The sequence below is a fragment of the Pinus tabuliformis genome, chromosome 3_1, assembly GCF_031772625.1.
Source record: "Pinus tabuliformis cultivar Carrire ecotype Pingquan chromosome 3_1, CPIR1, whole genome shotgun sequence".
In the NCBI taxonomy this organism is placed as follows: domain Eukaryota; kingdom Viridiplantae; phylum Streptophyta; class Pinopsida; order Pinales; family Pinaceae; genus Pinus; species Pinus tabuliformis.
In genome coordinates, this window is record NC_142301.1 from 580,699,516 (window position 1) to 580,724,101 (window position 24,586).

The 24,586-nt window shown below is 36.5% G+C and overlaps 1 protein-coding gene across 1 annotated transcript in view; it reads right to left on the bottom strand.

Moving 5' to 3' along the window:
• The window catches only part of LOC149188322 (lipoic acid synthase 1), an 83,396-nt gene extending 60,554 nt beyond the window's left edge, over positions 1-22,842 (bottom strand). Inside the window, exons 1-3 of the mRNA XM_089411644.1 lie at positions 22,255-22,842; positions 21,604-21,815; positions 21,000-21,379 (exon numbers count right to left, since the gene is read on the bottom strand). Of these exons, the coding sequence (XP_089267770.1) occupies positions 21,000-21,379; positions 21,604-21,815; positions 22,255-22,706 (1,044 nt within the window). The 5' untranslated portion in view covers positions 22,707-22,842. The remainder of the gene's footprint in view (positions 1-20,999; positions 21,380-21,603; positions 21,816-22,254) is intronic.
• Between the last annotated feature and the right edge of the window lie 1,744 nt (positions 22,843-24,586).

Genomic DNA, 24,586 nt, shown 5'->3' on the forward strand with positions numbered 1-24,586 from the left:
CCTTCACCTTAGCTCTAATACCATGTTAGAAAATCAAAAAGGCAGAAAGATTCTCTTATCTTGATAGTTACTTGTGATTATCTTTCAACATATTATTATCTGCTTTTATCTTCTTATCATCAAGCAACTACTAAAAACATAAGTACATGAAGATCAACACAACAAAAACACGGGATATAGGCTCTCAGCGAGGGCTAAAACTCCTCTTTTAGGGGAAAAACCCAAAATCTTTCTTCTCTTCCTTTAGAACCAAATCAAATGAGATAACCAATACCTTTGACCAAACCAAAAGACCTCCTCCAATCCACCAAGTCATCCTCCCAAGATGATTAGACAAACTTCAATAGTCAACTCTAGTCAAACAGCTTCAATCCTGCAACAACTCAGATTTCGTCCCCCCTGCTTCAGAATTTCGACCCTACTACAAAATCTACAACTTCAGCCCTCCTGCAGCAACCCAGAAACTCGCACATGTGGCAGAAAGGAGTCAGAAATTGTCTTCAAATCCTTCACTAGGGCTCCTTTGATTTAGGGTTTCTCCTTCTTTCCTTGGAATTTCGCACTTCTTATCTTCACTTGCAATTGTAGATCGAACTTGCTTGGATTGTCTCCAAATGAGGTCGAATAGCTCTACTTTTATAGTCATTCTACGAGGTCGAATTCCTTCAATGACACTGACTTGACTGGAGGGCAAGCCGAATTTGTGGAGGAGGGTTATATGAGCAAATTACATCAAAATAAATTTTCTTTTTTCACATACAAAGCCCAAGAATGGTCTAGATCATGATGACAAGGACTATGACTCTTGATATAAACCTTAGAAGCACTCAATGGGTGCTTTGACCTAGAAATAAAATAAACAAAGCATGAAACCCATGATCTTAAATAATTTTATTTTATAACATTTTTTCTTTTCTTTTCTTTTGACAAATACATTACATCATGACTCAAATACAATTATGAAGACCGATACTAGTTACATTTCTCAACAAGTACAATAGAGAAAAATGGAATTTTGGATATTGACACATACCTTAAGAGTCCGAAAATTAGTAGAGTCTACCTGCCAAACACACAGTGGCTCGCAAGGCAGGAAGACAAAGGAGAGAAGCTTAACAGAATTGCCATTTAGCTCTCTGCCCCAAGTAGTGTATATGTTAATGACGCATTTGACTCGTGGCAACCTCAGGGTTCCACATACCATATCGTGAAAAATCTTCCCTCATATGCGGGACCATGCATGCAGGGCAAACTTTATCATGTGCAATCCTTCTTGAATCCCAGCGAGCCCTTTGTTGCAATTGTTGCTAGTGCAAAGTATGATATTAACACTGGTCCATTAAAGCATAAATACACGAAATTTGATAATTTGGTTCTAGGTGGTCTCATTTGCAACACTTGTCTATGTGATAAATATGGAGTTAAATTATTGATGTTGAGGAATCAGATATTGTGCTTGTAAAAGAGTTGAAAGAATAGAATAAGGTGCACAAAAAAATTCTCAAATCGCATGTTCTGGTTGAAACTGGTACTTTGGATGGTAGATTTGAAGGGAAATTTATAGCGATTGATGTCAAGGACTTTGTTACAAGTATGTTGTTGATGTTGACCATGTCTCATTTGAGAGAGATGAGATTAAACAAGCAATGAACTCATCTAAGTCAGTATTTGTTAATACTGTGATGGGACTCATGCCACATTTCTAGCATGGTACAAGCAAAATGGATGAGGTCATTGATAAGAATCGTTTTGTTCGAAAATTCTTTAGAGGTGGTTATACCCTTCAGATTTTTAAAAGCATTCATCTAGCACTCTATGAAGTTGCATTGAACAATATCAAGTACTATTTATTTACAGACAACAGCACTGTTTTGAAAGTTATTGAAGAAGGGAGACAAAGGGAGTTGTTGCACCTATTTTATCACAAGTCCAAGGAAGCAGTTGTACAAACAATTTCAAAGTTCAGAATCACCAGCTAGCCTGTTGTCATTATACACCCAATTTCTGCAAATTGTAATGTAAATAATGCTAGTACGACCGTTTAATTATGTAACAACCTAGGTAAGCCTATGATTTTGGTGACAGATTTCATCCTAAGAGGTTTTTCATCTCACCGCTTTATGTGTGTTTCTAAACACAGATAATTGATAGAGTTTTTCCCTCCAACTTAAGCCCCAAAACTAAGATGGAATTTATTGACAAAGTCTTAGATGAGTTATAGTGTTTTTAGTCAAGTCTATTGTAAAAGTGATTTGGAAATAATTTAAGCTATTTGGCTAGCTTATTTTATTACAAATCACTAGGTCTACTAGATCATAATGTGTTGCAGAATTGGGTAAATATTATGAGGGTCTATAGTGAATGGGTATTCTGCCTATGAGAGTTGAATTTGTAATTATCTAATGTAAAAATATTTTAGTGTGTTGTCCCTTGCGAACAGACACCAAGGCTAAAGTATTTGAGGATGGAAAAATAATTAATCCCCTCAAGTGTCAATTAATTAAATTTTCTAGCAAAATAAAAATTAGATCCTAAACCATTAATTAATTTAGAGTCAAAAATTAATTTTAGAGAAATTAATTTCTCTTGGAAAATGAGCAAAAAATCGTGGGTCAAAAAGGAATTAATTTTTGGAGGTCCCCCATCAAGGCAAAAATGGATTTTTTAAGAAAAATTAAGCCCTTGAACCTTGGTGGTTAAGTCAAAGTCAAAATTTTAAAGAAATTAATAAAAAAAATTGGATTAATAAAAAATGGGTTTTATGAGAAATTTGAAAATTCTTCAAAAATAAAAATTTTCAACAGTAGAGATTAATAGATGATCAAATATTTATCAAAAGTCAAGCTTATTTTGACAGGGATCAACCCAACTGGCAATTATTTTCCACTTGGAGGATTTATCTATAAATTACAAGCCATTTTTCTTCTCAAATGATGATGAAAACTCTGACTTGGGTTTATGTAATTTTGTAAGGCTGTTGTTGTTCCGTTGATCTGCTGGAAACGTTTGAAATATCATAATAAAATAATTTGGGGTTCATTTCATACCGTTCTTTGTCCGATGATCTGTGGTATGTCCTGGGTATGTGCTTAAAGTTTTATAAGCTTGTTTATTCATTAGATGGTGATAAGAACATTTTATTGGTAGATTTTGGGTCTATCTTAGGTGATCTGATTCACCATATGTCTAACAAGTTTTCTTGAAGAAATATATAGTGTTTGCATGTTCCCCCACCCTTGGGCTCCAAGTTCACAGACTTCGGAGAAGAGTCAACCTTGTTTGGACTCCGTGAATTTTGTTTGATTTTTTTACTTCGCTAAGGTTGTGGAAACACCATAACTTTCGAAACACATTTGATCTATTGTCATTGCTCATCATTTAAAAAATTATTTCCACAAAAAATATTCATTTTTCACAAGCATTGTATATTTGTATATAACTTGTAAATAAATTTTTGTAGAATAAATTTTGTAAATAAATTTTTTCTAACCCTTGTTTTGCAGCAACTGGGGTTTGGAGTTTATTTTTCAAATTTTGTATATATTGGGATTTTGGGTATTTTTATTTTCATTTGTGCAGGTGAGATCCAAGTCATTCAAGATCTGTTGGGATTTTGAGCTAGATCTATGCCTCTAAGGGTAAGATCTAGCCTGTAAGAATTTTTGCAGGGCCAGCATCAAGGATTTTATTGCAGATCTGAAGTAAATTTAATTTTTTGGCAAGGGTTTCGAATTTTTTTAGGGCCTCTAGCCCCAACATCCTCTCTCTAGCCTAGCCACTACCCTTGTTTTCCCTTTCTTGGCTGGTCATAGGCATGAAAAGGCTTCTAAGGCCTTAACGTGAGCCTTTTTTCCCTTGTCGTGGGTATTTTTAGGCCTCTTAGGCCTGGCCACCGGCCTTAAGGCCTTTTTCCTTAGTTGTCTCCCCCTCTTCTCCTCTGCGGCACCCTTATTTCTCCTTGTCACAGCTCTGTTGTGGCCTCCTTCCCTCCTTCGCTCCCTTATTTCTCCTCCTCATCCCTCCGCTTAGCCTCCCTCTCTCTTGGCAACCTTCATCCCTCCTAGTCACAACCCCTTTAGGGCTTGAGGCAAGCCTTTAAGGCCTTAGAACCTAGTCACTAAAGTAAGTGGTAGAGAGAAGTCAAGGTGAAGCAAGCAATGGCTTCGTTAACGATCTCTCTCCTTGAAATCTAACATACCTAGTGCCTTTGACGCTGCAGAATCTGTTTATTTCTTGAGCATTTGCTTTGAGGGTTTTAAGACCCCTTTCTTCTTGTCTAATTCGATGGTGAAAGATGTTACCCTAGTTGACACCTTCTATCATCTTTCACTTCGTTCTGGCACAAAAAAACCATCTAGGAAAAATAATGAAATTCTTGTGAATTTGGATTTTGATTTTGGCACAGGACGCTCCTTGGAAAGACAATGAAGTCTCTTTGTTGATCGCATCTGGCCACAGGAACCCTCCACTTCAAGCAGTAAAGTCTCTCCTTGCTGATCTATGTTCTCACTACAGGAAGTTATCCAAATTGAAGGCAGCGAAATTCCTAAAGGCTCTGTGATAGTTCGATTTACATTTTGAAGGTTGGAACAGAATCTTGGTGGGTGTTTTCTCTTGGTTTGGAACAAATTTGCAGATAAAGAAACCCTCACTAAGTGTCCTGTAGCTGAAGGTTGTATCTTTCTTGGAAAATCGAGCCATTACAGATATTCGCATGGGAAATTTATAACAAAAAGGCAACTTGTTCAAGGATCGAATCCCTCTGAGGTATTTGAAGATTTGTCTTTGAGCCACAGGTTATCCAATTTATGAATGACACGAAGTCTGTGAGGAATTTGTGATATCCGTCTCACACATTAAAGAATAGAAAAAATCTTTGAAGTTAATTTCTTGGTTAGGTCAAGGGTTTATGTGGACAGTGTCTACCCTAGACGGAAATCAACCTGAAAGGGGTCCACGCATTTTTTGAAGAAGTACAGAGATGTGACGTATAAGAACACATCATTCCTTTGATTGAATTCGAATTCAGGACGAATAGAACAACACAAAGGAGGAGTCTGAAGTTCGCATTGAAGAGACACCTTGATCGAGTTCTACTGTAGGAATTTCGAGGTCTTGTATTGTTGCAATTCAAATTGTTTTGACAGTGATTTGATTGAGCGGGAGAACATTGGATCTGAGGCACACTAGGAAAAAAATAGCGGGTTGTAATTACTGTTGGTTTCAATTAAACGTTGAATAAGATTAAATTTAGAGTATTTGTGTTCAAATTCAGACTAGATTGATTGCAATTTTTTGTAACTGGTGGCTGATCAATATTAGGATACGTTTACACTGTGAATTGTATATGGTCATGCCCAGATTTATTGTATTGTTGCTTGCATAAAGGCATTGAATAGTTAGTTAATATATTGTTCAACAATTGGATTATTCAGTATTATTTATTTGTATTATTGCACTAGAGAAAGAAAATTGAAATGCTACTGAAAAACCTAGGCTAAATTGACCTAGCTCACTACATCTGGATTCAAAAAATAGAACATATAAAATCCTAGGTTTGTTGTAGTTGTAGGCACAAAAACAGCTAAGGCTTTGACACAACCTGGTGCCAAATTGCCATCAATAGATATAAAAACAAACCAGAGCTAGTTGCAAAGAATCATACATAAAATAAGGTCATTAACAGACTTTAGGCATGTTGATATTGTAGCTTGGAAGGCGGATTCTGCATTAATCAAGTGCCATGACATGCAGCAAGTCACCTTAATTATCTCCTACGTCAGGTTATTAATGAATTTCCTAAGTCAAGACTTTAGAAAGCAATTTAATTTCATGTTGGGTACCTTTTATAAAAATGAAAAATAAGTTAAAGACACATTAATTCATAGTCATTAATCTCAGTAAAGTGAGATCTGATCTCAACTATTGAGATTAGGGATTTCGCTTGAGATTAGGGTTTGATATTTTTAATAAGAGGTTCAAACCAAAGGAGATGCACATTTGATTTGGCATGAGTTGGGATTTAGTGGAGAGCGAGAAAAGGCTAGATCTAGCTAGCTAGAGTGGGATCAATAGAGAGGCCAAGTTTCTTTGATACACAGAAGTTTTTCTGTTGGGCCACACGTGTGGATCTTACACGAGCCGAGTGAGAGAAAGAGGACTTAGATCATTTGCTAATTATTTTCCAGAGTAAATACTTGTGTAATTGTTGTAAGAAAATAATTCCCTTGAAGTTGAATAAGAATCCCAATGTTTGCTAGTTTTCCCCACAATGGGGTTTCCAGGGTATATCTGTCTTATTTTCTATTGAATGTGATTGGTTTCGAGTATTTTTGCTTCTGTTATTTATTTGGTTAAAAACTCATAATATTTATTAATACAGATCAGATTAGAAAGCTATGTTTATTTCAAATCTGTGATTATTTGTTGAGACAGTAAATTTGTAACTGAGTTTAAAGAAATCAACATGGTATCATAGCTCTAAACTCTAAATATAAAGCCAAGGATATTTAACACAGGTTTCATGACACAAAAAAAAACAATTTTTCAATCTCTTCGAGGGTTTTATTCTACAATGGCTACCAGTGTTCGATACGAGGATAGCCTTGAGGGTTCTTCAAACTATTTGTAGTGGAATGTTCGAATCTCAGTTGTTCTCAAGGAGAACAAGTTGTGGAACTTCGTTCATACGATAGTGGTTCCACCAGCAAATGATCCAATTGATCTTGATCAGCATGTAGTCAAGGAGGCCAAGGTGCAGAGAAATACTTTTGATGGGGTCAAAGATCATCTCATACCCCATCTATTAGAGAAGGATACTACAAAGAAGATGTGGGATGAGCTCACGAAGCTATATTAGAGACACTATCAAAGTCGAAGGATGAAGCTCAAGGACAAGTTGCATGGCACAAGAATGTGCAAGGGCAAGAGCGTAACATCTTATTTGTTCAGCCCAACGCGAGTCAGGGGCGAATTGGTTGTTGTTGGAGAGACGATTGTTGAGGAGAAACTAGTGCATATAGCCTTGAATGGCTTTTCAAAGCACTAGGAGGTCTTTTTCAAGTGTGTTATGGGCCGAAATCACTAGTCCGATTAGGTGAGACTTTGGGATGATTTCGTCCAAAGGATATTTGAGAAAGTGGTCAACAAGGAGATCAAAGGAAGAGATTCGAAGAAAAGGAGAACCTACAAGCAAGGTTAAATACTTTGCATGCCATCAGTTGGGTCAATACGCCATTGAGTGCTCGAATAAGAAGAAAGGCAAGCAGAAGAAGCAGGTTGTTGCTACTGCAGAGGTGGACGAGTTTGCAGCACGGTTCGAGAATGAGTTTTTGCTCATTGCATGTCTCTCAAGTTTAGTTGCCACTAGTGTGTGGTACATTGATAGTGGGGCTTCTTGCCACATGATAGGAGTCAAAGAGTATTTCACAAGATTGAAGGGGAATTTGGATTTCTATATAGAACTTGGAGACAATGCCAAGTACCATCCAACTAGTATTGGCATGTTCAAATTTCAGAGGGAGTTCAGCAACCCCTTGTTGGTGGAGGACGTGTTGTATGTTCCAGGTATTGTTGGAAAATCAAGAGGCTTGTAGTTTAATTTAGATTTTCCTTTCCATAGTAATTGCTTGTGAATTTAGTTAGTTTCTTTATTAATTTTTACTTTGTTTCTTTCATCAAACAATTACCAAAATATCAACATGAAGATCACAAGAAAACAGTGAACACAAGATATAGGCTTCAAGCCAAGGCAACCCCTCCAAGGGGAAAACCCAGAAAAAATCTCCTCTTATAGAATCAAATCAAATGAGATATCCAAGACACATAACCGCAGAAAACTTCATCCTCTGGATGCCAAGTCAAACCTTCCTTTTTCCATAGAAAATCCATCATCAAGAGACCAGCAAGAAGAGATGTATCAAGGCAGAACTTCCGTAAACTTTATACTCAAGAAGAAACTCCTCCTCTCATACTCCAACCCTCCTCATCATCTCTATCCCCTTTGAGATATTTCAGACCACAAATCATCAAGTGTGTATGTCCAAATGAGCTCCATCTTCCCTCTATTTATATAGTTCAGAGGGGTGCGAATAGACATGTCCATTGGGGCAAGGTCGACTTGACATGTAGGCCGACTTGGCACCTAGAGGGGTTTCTGACCCAAAATTACATATTTAAAAATTCTTTTTCCTTTTTCTTTATAATGGGTCCAAATAGGACCTTGACTCTTTTGACTCAAAAACCTAAAGGAATGAAAAATATGCTTGTCTAGAAAAATAATAATTATTTTTCCTTTTCTTTTCTTTCGCTTACAAAATACAAAATAGTACAAATTATGAAGACCAAAACTAGTTACATTCTCCAACACTCCCTCTTAATTAGGGGAGTATTCCTAATTGAACACCCAATACAAGGATACTCTCAAACTAAAATATTCTCATAAGAAGAGTTGGATTGATAAGCCATCTTTAAGCATCAACATCATAACTAGCATTGTCAACATAGTAAGGGCTTTAACTGACAAGCTCTATTTATATCAAAGCACAATGTTGGGAGGCTTTACGTGAGACACCACAATACCTCTTAAGGCGCATACCCCATCTGAATGTTCACTATGTATGTCCTTTATGACTATTCTTATCTTGGATTCCCAATCCTCAAAGAATATCAATCCTCTTCGACCACTATTGTCTTAAACACATGTCGAATCCTCAAAGAGTGTCGATCTACTTCTTATCTTGGATTCTCTATCCTCAAGGAAATCTTAGGTACTTATCCAATCCTCCGGACCCCATTCTCCCTCCATGGCCTTCACTAGACATACGGCTATTGGTCTTGGCCTAGTGCATGACACATGAAGAAGAGAATATAATGTCCATCATCACTCCCTCTTAACCAAGGAGATAATCCTCATTCCCTCTTGATCAGGAAATTAATCCTTGCTCCTTTTCAAACATTTAAGGAAACTTCTTACTCCCCCTCAAGCATAGAGGAGATTTCTTACTTCCTTTCAGTTGGGAAGTTATAACCACAAGCTCTTCAACTTGTCTTCATCAATACATCAACTACTATTTCTTCATGGAAATCGTCAAAGTAGTAGTTGCATGGCTCCTCCTCCCCTTTGCATCTCATCATATTGAGCTTTTAGTAATGAAGCCAAATTTTCTTCAGTCTTTGACAAGGTTCAGGCCATCAACCTTTCATATGACTTTCCTCTAGTCAACATCAACAAAGGCATTATATTGAGCCAATCAAAATAGAGCTAGATATAGCTCTTCTAATCATGAAAGTGATCTCCATTGTCATAGAAACATAAACATCGGGTTATCTTCTTGTATTGCTATCTTTCAATCCCAAGATGATGTAGACATCTTGATCACATAATCCTCAAAGCCATCCACTCAATCCATGTATTCATTGAGTTGAGTTCAAAACAAAAAGTGGGATGCATTTGTCCCAACTATCATTGTGCATTTTTGTAACATTCTTCCAGGTAGCAAAACCATCAACCAAATAACCAATACCAAAGCATTAATATTATAATTACCTCAACATGATGGCCTTCTGCTTACTTGTTTCTTTTGAAATCAACATCCTTTCATATTGTACCAGAATCTTTCTCCACGATATCAATCATTAATCAACATGTTGATGGAATGGGCCTAATCAGTCAGGTTCATTATCATGTCCATCAGATTCCTTACTTGAAGTTGTCATTGCTTACTTTCTTCAAGAGATCATATCAGATGTTGATTAGTATCATCATCTCCTTCCAGCCTTTTCACATCTTTTAGCAGTATTTCCTACCAAGGAACCAAGTTATTGTTAAAGAATGTAACTAGTGTCGATCTTCATAATTATATTTGAGTCATGATGTAATGTATTTGTAGAAAGAAATTAAAAGAAATATTATTATAAAAGAAAAATTATTTATTAAGCATATTTTTCATGCTCTTATTATTTTTATTTTAGGTCAAAGCCTCCATTGTAGGCTTCTAGATTTGTGTCAAAGGTCAAAATCATATTTATTATGTAAAGAACCCTTCTTGGGCTTGCTATGTTAAAGAAAAATATGTTTTTATTATGTCTTGTCCCTCCTCCATCAAGTCAGTCTAGCCTCCATCGAGTCGGCCCCCAAATGCATCGAGTTGGCTCCCAAATACATCAAGTCGGCCTGCACTTCAAGAAAGCTACATTGAATATATATAAGGCAATGCAACTCGACCATCTTGTGAAGCAATTAGATCTAAAATTTAGAAGAATTCAATTTAAAGAATAAAGAGCCTAACAAAGGAAAGAGAGCCCATTGTCGAGAAAAAGAGAGCAAGTTTCTATCTATTGTCACACATGTAAAGTTGAGGAAAATTGCAGGACAAAAGTATTACAGGCCGAAAATCTCTAAAGTAGAAAGGAAGAGATCTCAATTATGAAGGTTTGACTTTGATTTTAGTTGATGTTGACCGAGGCCTGAAGAGGTTGACTTAATGGATTGGAGGAGGTCGTTGTCTTGGTCTAAAGGTCTTGGTTGTCTCACTTTGATTTGAATCTACGAGTGGAAGAGTTTTACTGGGTTTTCCCCTTCAAAGGGTTTTTTCCCTAACTGTCTACCTACATCTGGTGCCCATTTGCCTTTAATGATCTTCAAGTCTTTGGTAGTTGTTTGATGATCAAGAACATAATGATAATAAGAAGAAGAAGAATCTAATAAAATCTTACAAGCAACTATCAAAGTTAAGAGAAATCAAATTGATTAAGCCCTAACTAAGCTGCCCTAGATTTCTCAACAGTTATATCCCAAGAAAATAATAAATATCAGAGTTGCCAAATTATCATGTCCTCTAGTCAAAGTGTCATGTCAAATTATGCTACATGCTCCCTCTGAAGTCAACATTCCTTTGCATGCTTTATCTTCATATTGTAATAGGGTTATCTTTCATCAATGTGTTCGGGAATGAGCTCATTAGCTGGAGGCTTCAACATCATGTTCATTAGGGTCCTTACAGTTCCCTCTTTCCATCATGCTCATCATTAAGAAGTCATCAACAAGCACAAGTATTGTTTGTTTTTTTCTTCCATGCTTCTCATTTTGCTTCCTTTATTATGTACCTACAATTTTCACTGACAAGTACAACCAAGCAAAATATACAAAGACAAGAGCATGATGTCAATTATGTCAATCTAGGGTTTCCATGGTTTCTCAGAAGTTGTATTTCTAAGGTTCTAGTTACAAACCCTATATTTCTTGATCTAACCCTTATTAGGGTTTTAGCTAAACATCTGCCCTAAGGTTTATTCAACTCAACCCTTGTTAGGGTTTTACCACATACCCTCAACTATCCTTTCCAAATTAAATCTGCAAACCCTAGATGTCAAGAGCTAGGGTTTCCTTAGAGGGAACAACCAATTAGGTTAAGGGTTTTCAGTGTTCACTATTATAGGGATTTTCACTATTAGTTTATGAACCCTATATACCAAAAACCTTCAAAAACGTAAGATCTATGAACCCTAGATTTTTACCATGTAAAGTATGTCGCAAAACCCTAATGCAATTCATCTCAACATCTAATATGCATCATGTCATTACCCTTTCTAGTAATTATGCAGAATATGCATATAACAATTATACATACCTCATAAACAAAGACTACGTACCTCTGTCTCTATTGATTACGAGAAACTGCTTCAAAAAGACTTTTGAACTAGCAGCCAGATTATGTATTGACTTCATCAAGACTACTTCTTGCTGAGATGATTTTCATCAAACTCAAAATCTTGGTCTTCCTTTTTAGATTGTTGGAGTGAATTCTTCATTTACAGTTCCTCGTACTTGTGCTTCTCACAAGATACAACCAGAACAAGGTCATCATACTAGGAGATGATCCAAACTAATGTTCATTAACCTTCATTGTTAGTGATATGAAGGCCATCCAGTTACAGTCATGCCCCTGTCACCATCAATGTGGATTGCGATTCTTATTTTCAATCAAATGTAATCTTTTCTTTTCTTTTTTCTTTTTTCGTGGGAAAATCGTAACTTTCTATTAATTATAAAAAGTTACATAAGTAGATGCACATAGTGCATTCCTTTACTATCCTAAGTTGCACCACTCAAAAAGTTGGTGCCCATAGAATTAGAGCCAAAAAAACTAAAAAATAAAAAATAAAATTGGGGCTAAGCAAAAAGTCTTAGTCACCCTTTTCTCCCTTTCTTCTTTTCTACTTTTCACCATCCTCCTTGATCAAGAGTGGTTGTTACAATAATTAGTTGGTTCTCTTTTGTCTGCCTCGAATGTTCCTTGTCTGAGTCTGAACTCCCAAATGTATAAGGACATTTGAATCCTGCTATCTCCTTCTCCTTCGACATTTCTTGGCCTGAGTGTCCTTCTGCTCTTGGATTTTGCCAAGTTGATCCCCCTGTTCCGTACTAGCTCAATTCTTCGTTCGTTGAAGATGTTTATGGATTTGGGATTTCCTTAGTGATGGGGGGTCCCAAGTCCTCTTCCTCTTCTTCATCGGGTTGTGGTGTTGGGAAATGCCATCCCTTTGGCTTTTTGACAGGTTTCTTTTTCCTCCTAGGATCTTTCTTTGCCAAAGGACATGTGGTTTGTAGATGTCTAGTTTGAAGACAAAGATGACATCTAAATGTTGTGTTCTCATAATCTAAGAACTGGGTCCAGCACTGGTTGTTGTGTGTCAAAAGGATACGATCAGGTAGTCCTTTACTAAGGTCTACCTCAACACATATCCTGGCAAAAGTATAAATTGCTTCTTCAGTTCTTTGTGTATCCATCTTGATGTATCTCCCCAACATGTTTCTGATTCCTTCCAGTACTTTTGGATGCCAGAAGTGAAGGGGTAAGTTATGCAGTCTTACCCAGACCGGTATTTTGGAGACCGTCATTGTATTAGCATCAAAATCTGGGAACCATGGGGTGATAAATAATCCCGTGTTTCCCCAGAACCAAGGACCCTCATGTAAAACCTGATCTCTGATCTCTGATGATTCAAATTTTACTATGAAGAAACCCTTTGAGCATAAGTGAATCTCACAATTTACCGTCCAAGTCGTAAAGATCCACTAAAAAAGATCCACAGGTTTTGGCCAGAAACTGTTGAACTTGCAAATGATTGCTTGGGATTGATAGGTTGTACAAATATTATTGATCTCTGCTAGATCTACTGTCATTTCTGGAATATCATTCATCTACTCTACAATATAGGGCCCAGGAATATTGAGGGTTTGTTCAGGTTTACCTAATGCTACAGCCTTTCCTTTGAGGGCGTCTTTGAATGACATAGGGTTTAGTGTTGTGAAGGAATTAACACCACAAAAGGGCTTTGTGGGCTAAGAACCCAAGCTTGTGGGTGTGAAACCATGCATGATTTTGATGACTTGGCACTTAGAGAAGATGGATCACCCTTAATGGAGCAAGGGGTTGCCAAGTACACCAAGAGAGCACTTGACAATACGAAGAAAAGAATTTATTTGTGTCAAGTGTGGGCTTGTGACAAAGACTACAAGTCGACTAGGCTTGTAGAGGTGCCCTTCAAGGGCTATTAGTTACACCATTGGAGATGTATAAATAGGGAGGAGGAGCATCCTCATTTCACACATCCAAGTGCAACAAATCATTGGAAATACATTTGAATTAGGTCGTTGATCAAAGGAGCTCAGCGAAGGAGGAAAGGAGACCAGCGTTGGATGATTTTTGTGACTGCTAGGAGCCGAGTTTGATTAGGAGCAGGCCGAAGTGGAAAGGGAGAAAGTCTGGGCATAGTTTTGGGTTGTATTCTTCAAGGAACAAGGGTCGAGATTTTTGAGTTGATTACAAGGAGGGTCGAGCCCTATAGTGGCTTGTTTGGGAGGTTGAAATTCTATTATTGCAGGCCCAAAGGAGCAAACACTTGGTTGGGAAAAGGCCGAGTAGCAAGAAAGAAAAGGAGGGTTGGTTAGGAAGATACAGTGAAGTATTTGGAGAGGGTTTGAAGCCTAGACGAAGGGTTGTTGGAGTGCCCTAACCAAGGTCGAAAACATCTCAGAACTGTGCACGTGGCAAATTCTAGAGGTATGTATTCTCCATAGTTGGTGTTGTTGCTAAGACATCTTGTGCACTATTTGGAGGGCAGCTTGTAAGTGTCCTTGTGTGCACTAAGTGCAGATCTGTAAAGGACTATTAGGTCTGCTAGGAGAGGCAGAAAGTTTGGCTCAAGGGTTTGTTCTGTGAAGGGTTAAAGGTCAGCCAAGGGAGCAATTGAACAAGCCCTAAGTTTATTGTTGAGAAGGACTTCTACAGTGATAGAGGGTAGCCTCCATGCCATAAGTTTGTCTTCATATAGTAGCAGAGGAAGGCAGAAGTGGGAAGAAGTCCCAAAGTGTTGTGTTCTTGAAGGACGAAGGAGCAACAAGTGGGCAATTGATGAAGACCCTATGTGTTGACTCATTGATGGACTAATGATCAGCTATAGGGCAGATTGGAGCCATGTTCAGTGACCTAAAGGAGCAAGATTCATTGATAGAGGTAGATTGGTGTTGTTGCAATTGGGAGCCAAAGGACCAGCGGATGTGTTTAGGGTACGTGGACCAAGTGGAGCTGTGAAGTGCACTACATCAGCTAGTAGGTCGGTTGGTAACTTGTTCAGGGTAGATTGGTGGTCATAGTTGTTGACACCAAACCCTAGTTTGTATTCTTGTATAAGTAGTTGTATGAGGGCCATGATCTGTGGTACAAGAGCCCTAGATAGTTGTATTAAAGTTTGTTAATATAACGAAGTTGGGTTGAAAATTGTAACAAGTTGTCCATTGTGCACGTGTTGATTTACTGTTGTGTTTATTCTGTTGTGCAAATTAGTTTGTCGTGGCATTTGAGTTGGTCATGTCAGAGATTGTAAGACCCTAACCTAGATTCTCTAGTATCGTGGAAATCCAACAAATGAGCCCAAATAGGTGTGTCCCTTAGTTAGGTTTGTTGTCGCACAGATTGTCATGACAACGCTCAGACCGGGGGCTGTCACCATGATCCCCGATCTCTCCATTTAAGCCTGTCTCCCGCGGCTAAGGGGGGTAGACCCTATGAGATGATGAAGACCAACTGTGGACCAGTTGGGTTGGGAGACACGAAGAAACAAGCACTAAATTGATTTTGTTAAGCTAAAAGACCAGTGCCTTATAGAATAAATGATTAAACGATTATTTATCAAATGCTGCAGAGATATGAACTCATTAACAATCGTTTTACCATCAAACAACAGAGATTAACTTTAACCACATGCGAGATAATCAATAAATGCTTAATGACTTAATGATACTCCAGCAATTAAAATTTCGAAAGATAAAGTGCTTCAACCACGTAAAAAGCTAACCAGAGATCACATTCATGTAGTTAATCTTCAAATGAACATTAAAGCATGTTTAAACATTAATTCCCACATCAAAATTTTAGCCTCAGCAGAAAAGATGAAACCTAAGAAATCCCTGAGCCAAGACTGAATCTGGCAAAATATTTCCAAAAATATTTTTATGTTTTTCAAGTAAAATAAATCTAAAGACTAAAAGAAACTTTAAATCAAAAATCTAAATACTAAAATCTAAACTAAAGGAAAGGAAACTCTTTATGCCTTTTAAAGTTTTATAAATTTTTTTTTTTAATTTTTATTGTTATATTTTTAAAACAAAATTTAAAGTTCAAATCTAGACTAAAACTAAAGTAAACAAAATTTGAAATAATTAAAATCTAATCTAAATTCTAAGCTAAATAAAATCAAAAGTAAAAAACTAAGGACTAAAAATTTTTTTTTTTAATTTTTTTTTTTTTTTTAATTTAATTTTTTTAAGTTTTTTTTTTACTAAATTTAAAACTAAATTAAAATCTAAATGAAAAGAGAACCTAACAAATCCTAAACAAAATGTTAATCTAAACTAGAGTCTAAAAAAAAAAAAAAAACTCTTTATGTTTTATGAAAAAAAATTATTTTTATACTTTTTTAAAATTTTAAATTCAAAATAAAATGAAACTAAAAAAAATAAAAATAAAATAAAATCTAAAACTAACCTAATCTATAAACTAAAAGAACTTTTTTTTATGCCTTTCTTTTTTGATTTTATAATTTTTTTTTTATGATTTTTTAATAAAATAAAATTTAACTAAACTATAACAAAAATAAAAATTAAATCTAAATCCTAAAATAAAACTTAACTCTTTTAATCTTTTTTTGTCTTTATGAATTTTTTATTTTTTTTTTAAATCAAAATTTGAACAAAACTAAAAAGTCTAAAACTAAAATTTAAAATCTAAATAAAAAAAAAAACTAAAATCTAAAACTAAACCTAAGATTTAAAAAGTCTAAAACTAAAAATCGAAATTCTTACATCCCCTTTTTTTTTATTTTATATATATATATTAAAACACATTTAAAAAACAAAAAAACAAAACCTAACTTAATGCACATATTTACAAAATAAACATAAAACTAAAAGCTTACCTCAAAACCTACGTACGCATACACAAAAAAAAAAAACTCTATTGGTTTCGCTATGTATTCGTTTTGTTGTGTGCAGGTAACGGCAGCTGCGTGAGGAGACTGAAGAACTAGACGGTGGAAGGAGAGCAACACGTGAAGAGAAAGATGGAGCCGCAGACCAGCAGGCAAGAATTGGAGGTTTAAGCGTGGAGGAGAGCCGACGTGGGCAGCGAAGGAATCGTCGAGGGTTTTGAATGTTGCTTGCAGGTGCTGGAACAGCAAGTTTTTTGCAGGTGGATTGGCTGCGTATGGAAGGTTTTTGAGTTGCAGGATTGCTGCTTGGGGATTGAAAAATTGATGGCAACGTAGAGTTTTTTTTTTTTTTGCAAGGGATCTAGCAGCGTTTGGAAAGAGCCACGGAGCTTGATGAAGGTTACACGCAGGGCAGCATGGAAAAACTTTGATGGCGGATTTGCTGAGAGCTGAAGGGTGAATGGTGTACACAAATGATGAAGGGAGCTGGAGAATGGATGTAGGGATAGCTATGGCATATGCAGATGCAAAGGGAGAGAGCAGCGTGAGGACAGTGATGCGTTGTGGGTAAAAATGATATGGCTGCGTGAAATGGAAGGGATTGGCCAGCGATCTGATGGACGCAAATCTGGATATCTGAACAGTGCATACCCTAAAAAAAATTCGAATTTTTCCTGTAATAAAAATGAAACCTGTAGACAACAAATCTGAAGAAACTGATCAGAAAACAAATGGCCGGAAAGCCTATTTAAAATTTATCAGGACTCTTGAAATTTTGAATCAGCTACTTCAGATTGTGAAAACCCCACAAATTCTTTTAAAATCTGTACCTACAACCTATAAAAACAAAAAAACCCAGAAGTAAAATGTGCCAAAAATAAACTGAAAAACCTAAAACCAGCTAAACAATTTACAGTATTTACAAACTGAAAGCTCTTAAGAAGCCAGATTTATCAATAATCACAGTAATATTATCAGAATTTAATTTTAATGTAAAACGCTTCAGAAAACCCTGCATGCATTTATAAAAAATATTTCGAATGATAAGCCCGGGATCAAGAACTGGCTGGGCTCTTTCAGAAAACACAACCCGGGAGTTGGCTGGTTCAGCCGAGAACTTCCCCTAACGCCCGGTAATCTGAAAAATAAAATAAAAAAAAAAATAGAGATTTCATGCACAGCTTAAAATCAACCATTAACATAGAAGGAGAAAACAATAGTGAAACCCCGATCAAATGGAGATACCTGCCACTATATTTCAGAATCTAAACTATTATTCAAACCCCAAAGATCAGACAAGATACTTGTGCCTAGATCAATCTTCATTAAGCTATCATCAATGGCTGAAAATAAAATTATGCAGAAAAAAAAAACAGAACAATCTTACAGCATTTTCAGAAGAGTAACACCAGCAAGATTTTTAACCCCAAAGTCTTCTTTATTGCACAAAAAATGACTACAAGAGAGCTTTCTTTAGCACCAGACTCTCAGATCTAATCTCAAATGACCCCTAGCACCCTATTTAAAGCAAAAAATCCCAACAGCTAGTTCGAGTGATCCATGTCAAAATGATCTCGACCGTCGATGAGGATCAAGACATCTCTCAATCTCATCCGTCGAATTTTTTAATGCATTAAAAATTGAAATTCTGCATTTATTTACTCAAAAATATTATTATTTTATTTTTTTTAGGTTTTTAATTTATTTTATTATTTTATTATTTTTATTTAAATTTTTATTTATTTATTTTTTTAATTTATTTTATAAATTTTATTATTTATTATTTTTAATTTTTTTAAATGGATCCTCGAACTTAGCCCTTTGGAAAAAATCACCTAGGACCTAGAACAGGGAATTAAAACATTTTCTAACCCTCAAGACACTTTACATCATGACTTTTACAACTTTACATCTCAAGGGGGAGAACCCATTTGACATAGACCCCCATAAACCACCCAATTCTGCGACACAACTATAATCTAGTAGATTAACACACTAAGATTCTCCTAAGATTCTAATGACAAAATCCATTCCGGCTTTGGGGTTAGGCTGAAGATAAACTCTGCCGATCATGGATCGGTGAGACAAAAAACCTTCCGGAACGTAGATTATCACTTAGAAAATTAGGTCCACCTAGGCAATTTACATTCATGACTCATATCTGCTAAGATTATTTACAATTTATACATGCAGACTGGGTTTACAACATAAATTGATCAAGATGTCGATGACTGTCGAATGGCACGGACATGTCGATCAAGCGCTACCCTTTTTGCAAAGAAAAGGGGGTGTACTGCTATGGGTAGTTGACCGGTAGTGGTCAACAAGGTTGACTTGACCAATTTTGGAGGCAAAATTTTGAATTTCAAAATTTGACTTTTCCTTTTTTTATTTGGAGCTGACTTCAAATTTATATCTTTCATTTTTCTTTTCTTTTGTGGTTAATACAATTAAGGAATACTGACGGTAACAACCAAAATTCAACAATTGAGACAGTAAATTTGTAACTGGGTTTAAAGAAATTAACAATGCAAGATCCCTAGGTCCTCCCAATTGTGTGCTCTAACTGCAATATAGTGGGGCCACTAACAAGCTTAGTGCATAATCCACAGGGCCTCCCAATCATCTCCTTTAACTGCAAGAAGCATTCCTAGGTGCTAGCGAAATGAGTCCTAATACTTGTTCCCTAAAATTCTGTTGGGATTGATATTCAACCAACAAAACAAATTCAGAAACATAATACCAACAAAAAGAACCACGAAGCAACATAATCCCTACCTAATTTCTAATAAACATCATTACTAAAGAAGGCGAAGGGATTTCCTGTGAACTACTGCCTAGATAAGATAACATGATTTTATCAATGTCCAACAAATGACCACCAAAGTAAGTCAGTGAAACTAAAAAAGTACACCCAGAGTTGGTAGAAAGCAGGAGTGCAAAAGCAACTCCTAGAACAATTATTGAAAGCAGGAAAAGATAAAGAACTCAGTGTCTAGAGAAAAGTTGAATGTCTAACTAATAGAAGATGTCAAACAGATTGCAAGTGCAAGAAAGATGCTAGGAACCGATGAGTCTCATTGCTGAACAGAGGACAGAATGTCAAGGCCTGCTGGAGCTAGCTGCCAAGGATGAGTGAGTGGACCCCAATATATATCCTCATCAGTCATCAGTAACTCTGAAAGGGCCAATGCACTGGTGGATGATATCCCCCAATGAGTGATGGACTGGCAGATGAACCAGAGTAAGCCCAAGACCCCAATGTGATTACGTTGGCCCAATTTACCAGTTCAAAAATAGACCTGCCTTTGTACATGGCATTAGAGCTATGTTAAGTATATGCTTAATGACTTCATATAATTTGAAATTCTATTCAGTAGTTGGAAATCATTACCCACCCATCACAAAAGCAAACCAGATTAAGCCCAAGACCCCAATGTGATTTAGTTGGCCCAATTTACCAGTTCACAAATAGACCTGCCTTTAGAAGTCGTATTAGAGATATGTTAGGTATATGCTTAATGACTTCATATAATTTGAAATTCTATTCAGTGGTTGGAAATCACTACCCACCAATCACAAGAGCAAACCAGGTTGTTGAAAGAAAAATCATCAGACTAAGTCTCACCAAGGGCAAAAATTATGACTCAGCTCAAACTCAGCCTTTAACTCATCTAAAATATGTATTTTATAATTATAACCATAGGAGACTTGGGTCAAACATGATCATTCTACAACAGTTTTATACTCCTATGTATTTCTAATACAACAGAGTGTACAGCAGATATGTGTACAGTTCTGATAATCCCTTCTCATACTTGCATACTTTTCCATTGTTTGTTTTACTTGTATGTGAGTATCCTTGCAATGTTGCAACTGGAAGCCTGTCATTACCATCCAGTTGGCAAGTCTAACAAAACCATTGAGGACCGTCTAAAAATGTACTGAAATTCCAAAAAGAATGTCAAAGGCTTTTGGCAATGCAAGAAATTTCCACAAATTCTGAACCTGGCACTTGTAAAATTTGATAATATGTTGATATGTCTTAAGATAGAAAGCTAGAAAATGTTTTAGGATAGAATCAATATCATCTCAAGATAATGCGGCAATGGCCATTAAAGAGGCAAAAGCTGATGTAGTTTTTAATTTTAGCCCATTGTTAAGTTTCAAATTTAGGAAATCACACGATGCTTTTATACAGCTCATGGTCAATGGTTTGATCAGCTCGAAAAAGCAATAGTGTCCAGGTAAATTCGAGTATGTTGCTTCTCAAGGTAAACAATTTTGGCAGACATTTCAAAAATCCCAAATGTCCAAACTATTGTAGTGCTTACTCCCATCCGAATCAAAAGATTGTATTCATTACGATCCAATTGTTGAGGAATTAAAATGATCTTACAACATTGAAAACCTTCTCAAGTTTATAAAAAACGAAGTGCAATAATAAGCAAATCCTCAATTACAAACATAAATCCCTAACAAAAAGCCACGAGAACTTGAAGGCTTACCATTTCCATACCCAACTGTCGGTACTTTTCAAAGGCCTCTGGTGTCACATACTCCGAGACAGCCATATGTCTCTTTGTGGGGCGCATGTATTGACCAAACGTTATTACGTCAACACCTGCTTCTCTGACCTTCTTCATTGTCTCAATCACTTGAGCTGGGGTTTCCCCACAGCCTAACATCACTGATGTTTTTGTTAAAACACCAGGCGGAGAATAAATTTTTGCCATTTTCAACACTTCAAGTGACTGATTGAAGTTGGCCCGGTGGTCTCGAACTACACGTTGAAGCTCTTCGACAGTCTCAATGTTGTGGGCAAAAACGTCCAACCCTGAAGTTGCAACTTTCTGCACACAATCCGAATTCCCTTGGAAGTCTGGCACTGCACATTACATCCAGTAGAATTTACTAATGATAATGTGGATAGATTTTAATTGGCACGACAGGATTTTCTTGAAAACCATATAAGGAAGCACGTGCTGTTTTTCTAAAGATTCTGTAACTATAGATGACAGTTTGAGATGGCTTGGGAAGGGGGTAATTAGCATGAAAAACGTGTTAAGATAAATAAAATACACATGTGCATGCAATTAAGCAAGAACCTACCAAGAGCCTCTACAAGCATTCTAGGCTTCAACTGCTTCAATTTCTGTACAGTCTCAGCAAAATGACCACTTCCTTGGTCAGGCAAGTCATCTCTATCGACACTTGTCAAGACCACATAATCAAGCCCCCATGAGACAATTGCCTCTGCCACATTAGTAGGCTCATTAGGATCAGGTGGAGGCGGGGTCCGTGATGTTTTCACTGCACAAAATCTGTTTTAAGAAACAAAAATAAATTCAACATCTTAAACAGAAATAAACAAATAAAAATGATCGTAAAATAGTGACATTTCCATATTAAATTAGATATCTTGAAGTTCCAGCATCAATCTGCCAGGTGAATAATCCGAAAAGCTGCATTTTTTCAGCAATTAACTCTACGGTAATGGCTACTATTAAAACCAATGTGAAACCTCGGAATAGCATTTGTTTCTAAAAAAAATTGAAAAATTGATGAATAAAATTTACAAATCCCACGAATTTACAGTGTGGGGATCAAATTAGCCTCAAACTTATTAGTATGAGAATTGCTGGTTTGGTTCCCTTTAAAAATAGCTAACAATTATATCTCCGATGCGTTTAATTTTCAACCATTTAATGAGATCCATCACTGAAATCGTACAAAACCCTAAAATTTTAGCCCTCAACGTACCTGCAACCTCGGGTGCAGGTGTCTCCAAGAATCATAATAGTGGCAGTGGCAGTCCCCGTTTCCCCACCCGACCAGCACTCTCCTAAATTAGGACACTTGGCCTCCTCGCAGACCGTGTGTAAATTCAATTCCCTTAATTTTGCTTTGATGGCCGTATACTTGTCCCCTCCTGGAACCGCGGCTTTCATCCACTTGGGCTTCGGTAGGGGGTTTTTCTTGGTGCCAACATCCACAGAGTAGGGTTCCTCTCCGAGGTTGCCTGCAAGGAAATCCGATAGAGTTGGACCGCCATTGGCCAGCCGCTCTCGCAGGGCAGCCAGCGCAGGAGTGGTCGATTCAGGTGTTTGTTCGACGGAAGTTGAGAGGGGTCGAACTTGAAACCGGTTGAAATGGTGGTGAAGGGGTTTGGATCCCCGGCCGATCCTATGGATGAATGCCGGATTGAAGAACATTGTTTCGGAAGATCTCTGTGCAGAATGCAAGCACCACGGGAATCGTAGTGTTGACGTGAGCAGAAGCCTTACATTCCTTTGAATTCCAATGTCTTATCGTGCACTGTGAATTGAATCAGATTATAAGCGCAAAAAAAACTTATTTGTTGATAATATGGTCAATTAAACCAATCGTCATTATTTAAGTTTATGAAATTTGAAATTGGTTAACAATGAGTTGAAATAAATAGAATATTTTTTAAATTACTATTTACTAGTATAGTCATTTATATCAATCACAACTAAGTTTAAGTGTGCAGAGGTTTTTTTTTTTTTTCCAAAGTGGCAAAATCTATCAACTCAGGTGTCAAACCAACAATGAGGACAGCCATTTCTGGCTGCTATCCGCGAATGTCGGCTTGACTCATCACTGTTAAATAGGAAAACCACGCCACCTATAATAACCCGCTGGTGGTCCGTAAGGGAGCAAGCTTCCACTCTTGCCAGATGCCTCTGGGTCTTGGGTTGTTAACCTGTTTCCTTACCTCCGAGGAAGACGAGCTCTTAGCCAAGCAGAAGCAGTGGTTTACGGCATACTCCAGGCCGAACTAAGTTTGTAGAGTTATATCAATATTATATGGGTATGAGAATAATATTTTTATTTATTTTTAAAAGAAAATTGTAATTTTCATTATGAAAAGATGAAAATTATATCTTGTATGGTTCATAAGTCAACCGAATGAGTACCATCATTCTTACGTATAACAAAAAATATATGCATCATGTTAATAGAGTCTTTAGAGTACAATCGAGCGTATGGATATTGTCATGATATCAAAAATGAAAATTAACTGTGTCAAAGTGGTCCATAAATGTCAAAAAGTTCCCGTAAAATATGTTTAATCTTGTATGACTGCATTTGCCTGTTGGATGTCCATGAATGATCAATGATAATATTGGTATTGAGTATTGTTGTTGATCTATGTCACATGCCAAGTACCAAATGTCTATTGCGTGCTTTCTTTAGAAAGTTGGTCTGCAGTATGGTTCTGCTCCTTGTAAATATGATGATAAGGGAAGTCAAAACGTGATTTGTGGAGCATTACTTCATCCAATATACTTATGAGAGTGTGTGTGTGGTAGGTGGATTTTGATGAGACCTAATCGATGACTAGTTTTTGAGTCACCAAAATTTTGAAGCTTTGTACATTGTTTCTCAAGTGCAAAGAGAAGAAGAAGCTTAAGATTGTGTAATTCTGCATAATTGTTGTTTTTGAGTCACCAAAATTTTGAAGCTTTGTACATTGTTTCTCAAGTGCAAAGAGAAGAAGAAGCTTAAGATTGTGTAATTCTGCATAATTGTTGGTGCCCTGACCCAAACCAGATTTTATCTTTAAATAATGTTGTTCAGAAAGATAGAGAATAGCCCCTCCGCCACATGATCCCTACTGTGAGGATCCGTCGAAATATGCCCAAGGGGATGATCGATCGATGTTTTCATTTTTTAAAATATTATAAAATAGTATAGTTATATAAATTAAATGGTTGATAAATATGATAAATACTTATTTTAAACCATAAAAATTAGTTAAATTATAACTTTGTTTTAAATATTACTAATTATAAAAAGAATTAATCATGAAAAACATGAAACAAAAAATTCTTAATCATGAAAATTCATTGTCACTTTAATATGGAAACTTTTAATTTTTAAATAGAATTTATTACAATATCATGCCTTATTAACACTATATGCCCAAAACATCATTGCTCATATTCATATAACCTTTTTTTAATTAATCAATTTAATTAAAAGTATAAAAATGGCCCCTCGATAGGGGTGAGAGGTGGTTGGCAGACCCATTAAGAGGGTCATTATGACAAGGATGTCTGAAGGCAGT